The 12909-nt window shown below is 37.1% G+C and overlaps 1 protein-coding gene across 2 annotated transcripts in view; it reads right to left on the reverse strand.

Annotated features, from left to right (window-relative positions):
• MTUS2 (microtubule associated scaffold protein 2) overlaps nucleotides 1–12909 on the reverse strand; it is a 214884-nt gene that overhangs the window by 71267 nt on the left and 130708 nt on the right. For both annotated transcript variants that reach the window (XM_063304452.1, XM_063304451.1), the window contains exon 7: nucleotides 2683–2894. In XM_063304452.1, the coding sequence (XP_063160522.1) occupies nucleotides 2683–2894 (212 nt within the window). The remainder of the gene's footprint in view (nucleotides 1–2682; nucleotides 2895–12909) is intronic.

A 12909-nucleotide genomic window follows, 5' to 3' on the forward strand; every position in this document is an offset into this window, starting at 1 on the left:
CACCTTCTGACTGGACTACTGCAATGCATTGTACATGGAGCTGCCCTGTCAGAAACTACAACTGGCACAGAATGTGGCAGCCTCTATGTTAACTAACCCCTGAGCATATGACACAGATTTTGTGGACCCTACATTGGTTACTGATCAGCTTCTGAGTACAATTTTTGACCTATAAAGGCCCCCATGGCTTGGTATCTACAGAACCTCCTTCTCCCAACAACTTCAGTGAAACTTATTACATCTTGTTGGGAATGATTAATAGTGGTCCCACATTTCTGGGGTGTGAAAGCAGCCAAGGCTAAATGGCACTGCTTCTCTGCAGCAACACCCTTACTCTCAGGTGGCCTCCCACTGGAGATCAGACTCAGCCCCTCCGTACTGGCCTTTAGGAAGTTATTGAATTATTCCAGACAGGATTTTCTTGATTGTTATTGTCGTCATCATCATCATCATCATCATCATCATCAGCAGCAGCAGCAGCAGCAGCAGCACCATCATCCAAGTGTTGTCTAACTAGTGCACAGTGCAAAGGGACAATTGCTTTCTATGACCTGGACACAATATTTCAGTTAATGCAGCAAAAGATTACAGTAGTCTTTTTTGCTACTGCATCTCACTCTAGTTCATGTTTATAGTTGGTAATCCAGTAGGACCAGAGATCCTTCTCACACATGTTCCCTCCAAAATAAGTGTTTAGCATTACTGCAAATATAGAAGAAATCCAGCCAACATTTAAATGTGATTTAAATGTTTTGATTTTCCACAGTGCACTGCATCATGACACAAGTGAGCAGCAAGGAATGAAGCATCTGACATTTTCATTAAAAAAATCTATACTTCTATTTGGGAAAGTTGTATATAAAAGCATATACTGGGATGCTTGTAATTTTAGACAGCAAACGTTTGGTAGTTATGTGAATAAAAAGAATTACCTTATGGAACACATATACACAGCCCAGAGTCCCTCTTTTGGGGGAGATGGGTAGTAACACAATTTGAATAATAAATAAACAAATATACAGAGAATTGTGAATTATAATTATTGAAGGGTTTTTTTTCCTAAACACAAAATATCTGACTCCAATGAGTATTGCACTGAAAACACTATGTAACACTGACATGGAGCAAATTCTGACTGACCTACACATCCTTCATAACTACTTTCCTAACAAATGGTGGCACTGATATCTGCAAGATCCACTGTAAAAGTCTTCTTCATGTTAAAATATAAATCACAATAAACACTATCACAATTGCAAAAATTGCAATTAAAACCTTGTAAAGCTGAAATATTGTTGCTTATTTTATCCCAGTTGAAAAGGACAAATTAAAAACCCACTCAGTACCAGTGAGGTATCCTTTGCTTACCTACCATGTAATTTTAAGTCCATTGCCAATAGATGTCAGTATTATCACATCTAACATACAGATTTCACCAATAAGTTTAATTGTGCCACTTGACAATGGCCCAGCATATTTTCTTCACTGATTATCAAAATAATATTTCTTATTAAAATATTTCCTGCCACTTGAAATGACTAGTGTCCTAATGCTTAGAAAGGTTGTCATTCATATTATTCTATTTATGTCTAGCATCTGCAGCACCAAGGCCAGCGCACCCAGAAAGTTCTATATTTTCATTCTCTGCCAATAGGTCTGTGTGTGTGTGTGTGAGAGAGAGAGAATGAACACACACACACATACACACACACCAATAATTCATTGAGAAAACTATTCACATCTGCTTTTTGGATGAATTCTATGTAAGGTAAAGGTAAAGGTTTCCCTTGACATTAAGTCCAGTCATGTCCGACTCTAGGGGGCGGTGCTCATCTCCGTTTCAAAGCCGAAGAGCCGGAGTTTGTCCATAGACACTTCCGTGGTCATGTGGCCGGCATGACTAAATGGAACGCCGTTACCTGCCTGCTGAAGCGGTACCTATTAATCTACTCACATTTGCATGTTTTCGAACTGCTAGGTTGGCAGGCGATTCTATGTACCTAATAATAAATAGTGTTTTCAGTATCATTTTAAATTTTGTCTCTCTTTTTTGTCAGCATATCCAAGGTTGAAATACACTATTAGATTAATGAAGAATATGCATAACAGTGCACATCCATCTAATATTGAAGAGAATGTGCCCACTGTCCAAATAAGCACAGTTTTGCATATATCCAGATAAATGAAGTTCAGGATTATTTAGAATGTCCACTTACCAATAGAATATTCTACAACTAACATTATTTTCACACTGACAAGGCAAGATAGCACATGCATATCTTCAATGATACTCAATTCTGATATCCTGATATTGTTACAGAAACTGATGGAAATATAATTACAGACATAGCTATTAAGACACTGCTGAGAACTTCTGACATGGTCTTCTTTAAGTTCAGTTTTATTTTCCAGAGAAATTCTGTTCAGACATGTACAATTTGGGTATGCATCCAATATATACTGGATTGTGCACACATTCTTGTCTAAACACTGATGACAGAGGGCTTGTTGTCATGCTCAAGATTATGCCTTCTAAACTGAATCTCCATACCATTTCATCTCTCATAATACCATTGATACATTACATTAATACTACATTCCTCTGCCTTTGCCATAACCAAACACCTGTGGTTTCTCAAAAGGCTGCTTGGTAATTTAGGGAAACCATTCATTGCTACTTACCTTCTGAAAGAAATACTTGGTTGTTATAACAAAGACATCAAAGCCACATCTGGTTCTCTTAAGTTCTTCTTGGACACAATTGAGTTTTCTGGCTAGCTCATCACACCTATCCTTCATTTGCTGGATGAATTGCCGTTCAGGCTCTCGTGTCTGTAAATCTGGTTTTGCAGAAAATCCATTTCTTGGAACAGATGTCCTTTGCTTGGGATGTCCTGTAAGAAGCAATAAATATCCAACTGTGTAATATGTTGTTTTATATGTAAGAACATAGCTGCTCACAGTCATGAGGTGGCTGAAGTGAAGAGAAAAGAGATATATCTGGTAGCACCTTTTCACATAATGAATTTTATTAAAAGGCATAATTTAAACATCTACATATTGATTTTTAAAACCAACTAATGCACAGAAACAAGCCTGCAATGTCTTCAAGAATAAACAACAGCTAAGCTGCCCTACAAGGATTTATCCTTCTTGAAGGATGTCACTGTGAAGATGTAATGCCAAAGTTTTATGCTGACAAGCTTTGCATTTTTCTAAAAGAAGTATTTATTACCCATGCATTGGTGGCAGTCTCCAGTGCTGCTGTCATTATGAAACTGCCAAGAAAGAGAAGGAGGTGCTGTAGTAGCAACGGCCTTCAACAAATGTAACTGCCAATATGCAAATGCCTGGATTGCTCATCATCATTGTCTTGCAAACTCCTAATGGATTCAAGTGCAGTTTCAGTATTTTCCATAATTCTTGTACCAACCTTCTATCAGAAAGCTTATACAAAACCCTACAGTACAGATTCTTTACAATCTCTTGGGTCATGCTGCTGACTTTCAGACTCTCTTCTTACTCAGAGGAGTCTTCACATTTTAGATACACAGTTTGCATTGCAAAAAATATATATTTTTTCTCCTCCATGAATATAAGGAGACAGAGGTAACTGAGAACAATTAGGCATAAATGTAGATATAGATATATGATTGAAATGTATTTTATTAAAGTGCAATGCAGCTATTTAAGTTTAAACATTAATGGAGCACCTATGTTTAGATTTGTTTGTACTGATTTGTTTCACACACCCTTTCGTCCAGTGAACCCTAGGCTCCTTCAGCACAAGAGCCCTGTTTTTTTAGCTGGCTGTTCACTGTGAATTCAACACTCCTAAAAATGGAATAAAGTTTAACCCCAATAAATATTGTTGCAGTGTGGAAGTCTCCCTTCCTTTCTTCTTCCTCCCATTTCCCCTCCCCACTGCTGTCAGTAAGTGTTCCATTTACCACTGAGCATGCTCAATCCTCATTTATCTGTTTCACAGTCTCGGCTTTAGGCTTTATCTTTAAATATCTTTCTATCTTTACTTTTCTAAATCGAGATTTTTTTCCCAATCTGTTGATGTTTTCTTCTTGTGTGCAGATGGTGCTAGTATGATTAGCTAAGTCAGGGAACTGTCTCTGAACACCGGAAATAAAGGGATTAGTGGTAAACATAGAAAGGAATTAATAGAAGACTTGGATATAGGCATTTAAAAAAAATAGGTTTATCTGTCACATCAAGAATGTACTGTAAATGCTGGTGCTGGGGTAGGGGGTTAGCTTGGTCTTTCTTCCAGAAAATCAAAGGCTGCTTCAAAGACTTTCCATCTGCTGGGAAACCACACCACCAAGATTATCTCTGTGCAATTAGCTATTTGCATGAAACCACATATAGTAGATTCAGATAGATTCTAAATAACCCCTTATTCTGCAGCATCTTCCTACAAGGCTTTGTGTGAAACCAAATTATCATAACCACTTTACTGCACAGTGAATCATCAGCACAGTTTGATGATTAATGACTAGTTCATAAAAACAAGCTGAGATTGATTTGTATTTGTGTATCTAAAAATTACCATTACCAATATTTCTGGCAAGCCCCCCAACCCCCTTGATGTTAATTGCAAATTTTTAGATTATTTTAATATACTGTATATTAAAAAATGTAATAGAAACTGACATGCTAGAAGGCAAAGCAGCGTCATTTCTTTTTACAAAAATGCTTCTGGGCCCTATATGGGTATCCTTAGAAAATAAAATGTTTGAACGTGCATCTACCCAACCTGAAAAAAAGACAAAGGTAAGCTGCAGTGGTAGAGATCATCTGGGAGGGAAGAGAGGTAGAACAAAGAAGCCATCTTAAGATCTTGTTTTCTGGTAAATGAGTATTTTGCTTTTGGCCTTGATGTATGGGTAAATCTTCTCTATTGCAGCCATTTTGTGGGAATGCCCACAGCATGCTCTCAAAATTTCCAAGGTGCTCACTGGCTCAAAGATGTCACCTAGCTGTGTTCTAAATTATGTAGGGATCTCCCATAATTATGAACGCTCCTTAAGAAAGAAATTAATCTTCAATGTGGGAGAGGCATGAACCATAAGCCACCGAATGTGGTGGTGTAGTGGTGAGGCTAATGAGCACATTCCATATTCTCCCCTGCACACAGAGAGGAGTGAACATTGGAACAGACACTCTTTGAAAAAACTGACTAGCATAGCTGAAGAGTAATTGCATAGCCGTGCAGTTACACTTACCTGAAAAGAAAAGGGGGAGGGAGGGAGGGAAAGAGAGAAAGAAAGAAAAGGAAAAATGCATCTGTGCCTGAAAGAATCTGTGCCTTAATTTTTCCAAATATTGTAGTGATACAGAAGCCAAGTGAGGTTGCAAATAAATGAGTTTATGTTTCACACACTGTCAGGTAATGGAATTACATCACAAAGTTTCACATTTCAAGGAATTCACTGGCCTTGTTTCTAGCAACACAGCAAGCTAAAACTACTTCAGTTTTATTTTTTTTAAGTCATCTGTATAAGCCACAATATGCAGCCTGAGTCCTAACAGGCCTAAAATATAATTATTGCAAAACTGAACATTGGTGGCCACATCAAAGCTTCTGTGGCTATTTTTCTTCTCCTCACAATAATCTGTAGTGCTCACAGATGTTTTCCAGAGCTGATGTCAGCGTTCGAAGACAGTCTCATGGGGGCCAATGACTTTCCATAGACTTTTGATGAACTGCAGGTGCCAAATAGTGCTTGGGCTGAATTTATCTAGAAAGGGAGGGTGAGAAAACTTTCTGAAGGCCTGGAAAATCTGCCCAATGACATTTTCTGACATTGATATTTACACTAGACCAAGACTACACAGTTGGGGATTCTACAGGAAACCTTCAGAGAGTAGATAAGAATGGTAAAGTACTACTATTTGCAGAATGGTAAAGTACTACCATTACTTAAACACTTTGCCTAATGTATGCAACAGTTTTAGTAAGACTAAGCTGACTAAGAGTAGTATGAAGTGTTTTATAGGAAGTTGGTGGTTTGGGAACCAAGATTTATCAAAATAGGGTTTTGCTGTAGGACAACACCTTGAAGGGTGTGGCTGTTTTGAGCAATTTGGGACAACTGATAGGTATGCTGCTCTAGCTATGTACTGTTCAGTGAGTGTGTAACATATAAACTGGTTCTTAATAAAAGCAAAATTAAGGTATTATTGCTTGATCTGTTGGAGGCTGGAATGAGGAAGTGCACTTACTTCGAGTATTTGCAATGTACCAATTCTATCCACAATTTTTCTTTCATTGAGTTTTGATTGCATATAGGAGTCTCTCTGTGATGAAGGGTTTTGGATTCCACTTACACAGGACTCTTCCTGTGTTCAGCCAATGAAGGAAGAGTAGGAATGCCTGGGACTATTACAGCAAAGCTGGTGTGCACATCTCCACTCCTCTCTCTACTCATTCAGGCAACAAGCCTGGAAAACTAATTTTGCTTCCATCATAACCATTTGAAACCCAATGCAAAATGGTATTTTCTTCTTGTATGAAACACCCAACTTTTGTCAATAGTGCGTGTGTGTGCCTTCAAGGCAGTGTTGACTCCTGACAACTGCCTGAACTAGTCCATGCAGTTTTCTTGGCAAGATTTTCAGAAGTGTTTTGCCATTGCCTTCTTCCTACAGCAGAGAGAGTGAGTGACTGGCCCAAGGTCACCGAGCAGGCTTCATGCCTAAGGTAAGCCTAGAACTCTTAAGTCTCCTGGTTTCTAGCCTGGTGCTTTAACCACTACACCAAACTGGCTCTCTTTGTCAATAGAAATGACTTTTAATAAATATAATGAAATCTGTTATGGTATGAAACAGACCAGAGGTATGTGAGAGGTTGATCCAGAATCACAAAAAATTTGGTAACTACATAAAAATTAAACCCGGAATTCTCTAGCCTATGTCTTCTATGCACTAAGAAGCAGCAAGCTATCATATTTTATTTCAGGCCATTTTTATGATAGCTTGCAATATGTAGTATGTGTAATGGTATGTGGGAATGACCTTGGGAGACAGGGGAAAGAACTGCAGCCAGGGCAATGGCTGGATAAGAGGTAGCTTAGCCCACAGAAGGAATGTGGGCATGGCAAATGTCTCAGAAGGGACTCTCCCTAGTTTCTTGGGCTATAAAGATGACAGGGGAGAGATACACTTTCAGACTTGCAAGATTCTGTTAATGTAACCTTAGAATAAATAGATTTAGTTCATCTGGGTGTGCTTCTTGTCTGGACTACCTTGAAAGGCTGATAATATGTCAGGGCAATTGCAGAGGACAAACAACCCTAATATTAGTTCTGTTGCTTTTGCCATACTTTAGATTAAAACTAGAACTGTTTGAGCTTTTTGCAAAAGCTGAAGCAGTATCTTCTGTTGTCAATTATTAAGATGATCTGGATAGAAAGAAACAATAAAGCAGAACATCCACTTTAAAAAAATGAAATATGCTTTGTATCTAAAACACTAAGAATCCAATAAACATCAAAGCTGTACAATAATGAGGTCAGTGAGTCTATTTCAGAGCGACTTCCTTGGGGACTCCACAGCTAAATTGTTTCAGATTTAATTAAAGAAAATTCCCTGAAACTTTGTCCAACTCTTCCAAATCCCTGCAGCTTTACAATATTTGAACTGAATGCCTGTAAATTGTCTTTCTAAATGCTCTGAAACGTCCTTGTAATTTAAGCTGTGATTTTTGTTCTTACGGATAATCTTGAATTTACTGTATCTACTCATCTAGTGCTAACAGAACAAACAACCCAGAATGCATATTGTCTTACCATTTTTCTTCTTCATACAAAGAATCAACAAAATATAATGCACAATGAATGATTCTGAATCTTTTTTGCAGTTGTGAAGTTATGAGGAAGGATATTATTTAGGGCATGGGCATAGTAATTGCTTTAGAAATGCTTTACCTCACATATACACAGATGTTAGAAGATAAGACTGTTTTTGCTCGAAGCAAGTTAGAAGATTCAAATATCACCCAGTCAGAACAGTGATTTCCTAGGCATTTTAGGGTGGACAGATGTGAAAAATAAGATGCTTGCATTTTAATAATACTTTCCCCCTCTTTGGCACAGGGTACCCATCGCCTCTTGCATTCTCCTTTCCAGATCATTCTCCTTCTCATTCTAATACTTGGGCTAATGCTGACTACTTATCCAGTTATTGACTGCATCTGTAGGTTCAGTTTTAAGCACAGTATTCTCCCCCTCCCCTTCCCCTCCCCCTCCCCCCTCCTCCTCTCTACCAAACCTTATGGGGGAGATCTTGAAAGGATGCCTGTATTGTCAATAGCCAAATGTCTCTCTCACTTGATTTCTAAAAATTCAGTGATAGCACATTAGTGTGCCACATCAAACATTTCTCCTGTCCAGATGTTACAGAATCTCATCATTCATTACTGTGACCTATCAGCTATGGTCACCTTGTTTACAACAATATGCAACAGTGCATTTGGAATAATCAAAGACAGGGAAAAAACGGGCTTCTGCTGAAATGCCCTATTTTTTTCACAATCAGGGAAGATACAGGAATGCTCTTTCTTTCACTTATTGCACATTTGTAGTTCTTAAACATATTCAAGAATCCAGTAATACTGTGGCTTTGTATCTGGAAGCACAGGCAGGGCTGAATGTACTTAGCTCGCTAGGATACGATAACATAATCAATCAGCAGTTTTGCAGAGATTAGAATTCCATGAATGCTGTAAAGCAATTGCAGAACAAGTGCCTCCAGTGGAAGTACCCTTCGTTGTAAAAACAAAAGGAAAGTGTAACAATTCTTCCTATACAGTGGTTGGCTTGGAACAGCCTCTTATTATTCTCTTCATCTCTCCTCCCTGCTCTTCTGTTCCCACAGCACAATATACACTAATGTCTGGACCACCTCCCTTGGTTTGCATTAGGCTAGCCAGCCTACAGAAAATACATTAGTAAAGGAGTTACCACAGTACCATAATGTTTTAATTTCCATCATAATGTGCATACTGTTGGATGTATATTGACTTACTTCTGTCCAAAGGTAATCCATAGCAGCGTGGTTCATAGCTTATCAATTGAGAAATGAGTATTACAAAATGTGATATGCTTTTAGTTGGTTAAGTAAGCATAATAACTGAAAGCCATCTGTTTCTCAAGTGCCTATAGAATGTCACCTAAAAAACACAGACTTCTATTGCTAGTGTGTTTGGTAGTAAATCTTTCTTATTTGCAATGCACTGTGTTCCAAATGGGTACATCAGTTCTGAGCTGCAACATTTTCCTGGAAGTAGAAAATTGCCTAACCCAAGCTATGCAGTGGGGGTGGGTGGGTTTGGCCTTAAAAACAAACATTAGATTATTTTTGAAGTGTGGCTTCCACCAACATTTTCTAAACAGGTCTACAGAAAATGAGTGTCTGCTTTAAAACACTGGCATGTATTGTCCTGCTATTATGCAGTATGGCTGTCTCTCTTCTTTTACTGTCATAATTTTAAAAAATAGAACACCAGTTTAAAGTATTTCACTTCTGGCATTTTGTCACTTGAATTATAGCAACATTTCACTCGGATATAAACTTTCACCGCAATTACATATTTTGTGTCACGGATCTTCACCTCAGTTGGATATAGAGTATATTCAGATTGGTTCATTTCTTTTGGATCTACAAGAGGTTCCCCAGAAGGCCACACTGAGAAGCAATATTAGACCTTCAAAATGGCTTTCAAGATCATTTGGGAGATCAGGTGCACTCAATCTAACTTGTCAGTGTAGAACTGTTGTAACAAGGGTACATGGTTTTAACAGAGTGGTGGTAGTGTAAATAAAAAATAACATCATGGAAAGCTTAGGGAGATGACCAAGATGATTAGTTGAAATTTTCAGAAGAGGGAAAGGTAAGATTTCCTTTGAGTTAAATTTAAGTAACTCAGTGTGCAGGTATGTCTTTGAAGACCTGATATGAAACAGTGGATATACTTCCTGGCAGAAATATGCTACTAGTATTGCTTCCACTTATGATATGTGTGTATATTTGTATATAAACCACTTATCTTACTTAACTTACATGCTAGTAAAGTAATGCTCAAAATTGTGCAATCTAGAGTACAACAGTACATGGAACAGAAATTGCCAAATATACAAGTGGGATTCAGAACAGGCTAGGGCCCTATGGTCACTGCTAACATTCAATGTATAATGGAAAAGCAAGGTTCTTTTAGAAATATACCTATTTTTGCTTTATAGATTATATAACAGTTATTGACTGGATATACCACATCAAACTTGAACACCCTTAAAAACATGGATGTACCAAACCACCAGAAGAAGTTGTATGATGACCAGAAAGCAACAGTTAGAAAGAAATATGGAACAACTAAATGATTCATGACTGGGAAAGAAATACACCAGGGTCATAAACTGTCACCTGATTTGTTTATATGCAGAATATATGATAGATGTGAGAGTAGAAGAAACAGAAATTGGAATTAAAATTGTTGGGAGAAACGTAAGTAACCTTAGACATGCTGATGATATATTTTGATGGCTGGAAGCAAAAAAGACTTAAGGAATCTCTTGTTGAAGGTGAAAGAAGAGAATGCAAAAGCTGGTCTGCTGATCAGCATTAAACCTCCCACACACTCACCCCTGAAGGTTAAGTCAACAGGCAATGCTATCTTAATGCAAATAGGCAGAGAAGACATTAAGGTAGTAATAGATTTTATATTCCTAGGCACAAAAATTCACAGGAATGATTACTATAGTCATGAAATAAACAGACATCTCATATTTGGGAGAAAGGCTATTATGAACCTAGACAAAATATTGAAGTGCAGAGGCATTGCACTGATAACAAAGATGACTTAACAAAGGTAAATTGCCAAGGTTGTGGTTCTCCTAATTGTAAAATATGTCTATGAAAACTGGGCTATCAGAAAAAAAATGTGAATTGTGGTGCTAGAGAAAATTGGTGTGAATACCTTGGCCTGCAAGATCAAATCATTCCATACTAGATCAGGTAAAATGAGAGTGATCAAAGGAAGCACTAATAATTAAGATAAAGCTAAATATTTCAGAAATATTATGTAAAGGCAAGAGTCACTGAAGAAGATCCTGATACTTGGAAAAATGGAAGAAAATTTAAAAAAGAGACTATTAGAAGATAAATGGCTAGATTCTATCATTGACAGCATAAGCTTATAAGAATTCCAGGACTTAGCTGCTGATAGACAATCCTGGGAAAATGATGTCCATTAGATCATGAAGAGTCAGAAACAACTGAACAACAATTAAAACAAATATTATCACAGCAATATGAGACTGCAGTGCTCTATCTTCTAAATGAGACTATCAATACTATTCCTGAAACACCGAGGAAAGATTTTCATTCTCCATGAACTAATGGAGAACAGGAAGTTGAGAAACAGGTTGACAAATTTTGTACATGTCTGCCTACCAAAGGCAATTGCTGCACATTAAAGGAAACAATTAAAACCTTTTAGGTATTTACAGGTGAGGCAGCACAGAAATAATGCTATATATTTTTCAGGCAGTTGCAAAAACATGCAGGGATGTCAAGATGCTTGGAGGTTATGATGAACTATCAAATATTATTTTAAAGATTGTATGGATAACTTCTTTAAAGTATTCTACATTATAAAACTAATCACTGCATATCTTTACATTCAGAATAATTTATTTTCAAATTTTGAAAGACTGGAAAGAGCTAAATAGAGTCTTAATCTTAGAAAGAGATAAAATTCCATTACAGTATATTCCTTTAGGATTATGTGAATAATTGACTAAGTGTTGTTGCAAGGACTAAGAAAAAGTATTTATGCTACTGAACATTGACAAGGATCCTTTATGATATTCTATATTATGTAGTTTCACAATCAGAATAATGAAGGTTGTCAAAATAAATGTTAATCCATTAATTGTAAAATTTTCATTTTGTGGGGAAGGAGGAGACACAATTTGGAAATGTCTGCCTGTGATGTTTTTATTTGCAAGTTGTTTTGTGGAAACATTTAAACATTTCCAACACCCCTCCAATTATCTGACTAATCGAGGAATAATTTTAGCTCATTTAAAATGTTTTCATCGAGTACTCTTATTAATCAGCCAAATCAATACTGTAGTCCTATGTACACATGCATATATTCACCTGACCTTTTCATTTATTGTTCACTGCTACAAACCATTTGTCTCTACCAGTGGCTTTTTAATTATGTAGAGATGTAGAAAGCAAGACTGCAGTTAAATGCAGGAACTGCTGACAGAGAACTAAAGGAAAAGCAGAAAAGCAGAACACATGGGCCAAAAAATCAGGATTTATTTTTTCTTCTTATATTATCTCCATGGTTAGAATTGTTTGTACATTATGCCTAACACAATAGCATTTGTTGACAAATTAAAGTCATCTACTTCTGAAATAGCTTCCATATTTTAAACATTTAACAACAATGTGCTCATTCTGAAAAAAAATGTTTTGTTCCATCCAGAGATAATCTGATACAATTTGCTTTGTCTGCTCATATAATGAAGCCTGCTTACTGATGCTTGACTGTCTGAGATTTAATGTTTATAGAGTTTGTGTTCATGCAGGGCAACCTAACAAATAAATAACCCTTCTGTCTTCTTCCTCATTTCCCCTAGTCAATCAGAAAAAATGTACAACTTTACTATAAGAGGCTTTGTAAGGAATGCTGGGAGCAGCTTTTGAAATGGTCACACAATAGAAAAAGACAGCTGCTTTAACCATTTAAAAAGAGGCACACAACTCTTGCTTAGCCTTGTACAGATTTGCATAGTCCTGGAAATTATTTCAGACAGTCACATCTTAATAATTTGCCACCTACAAATTTAAAACTTTCTTTAAAGCAAGTGTTCCCAGTTTACA

Source organism: Candoia aspera, chromosome 5, assembly GCF_035149785.1.
Source record: "Candoia aspera isolate rCanAsp1 chromosome 5, rCanAsp1.hap2, whole genome shotgun sequence".
NCBI lineage: Eukaryota > Metazoa > Chordata > Lepidosauria > Squamata > Boidae > Candoia > Candoia aspera.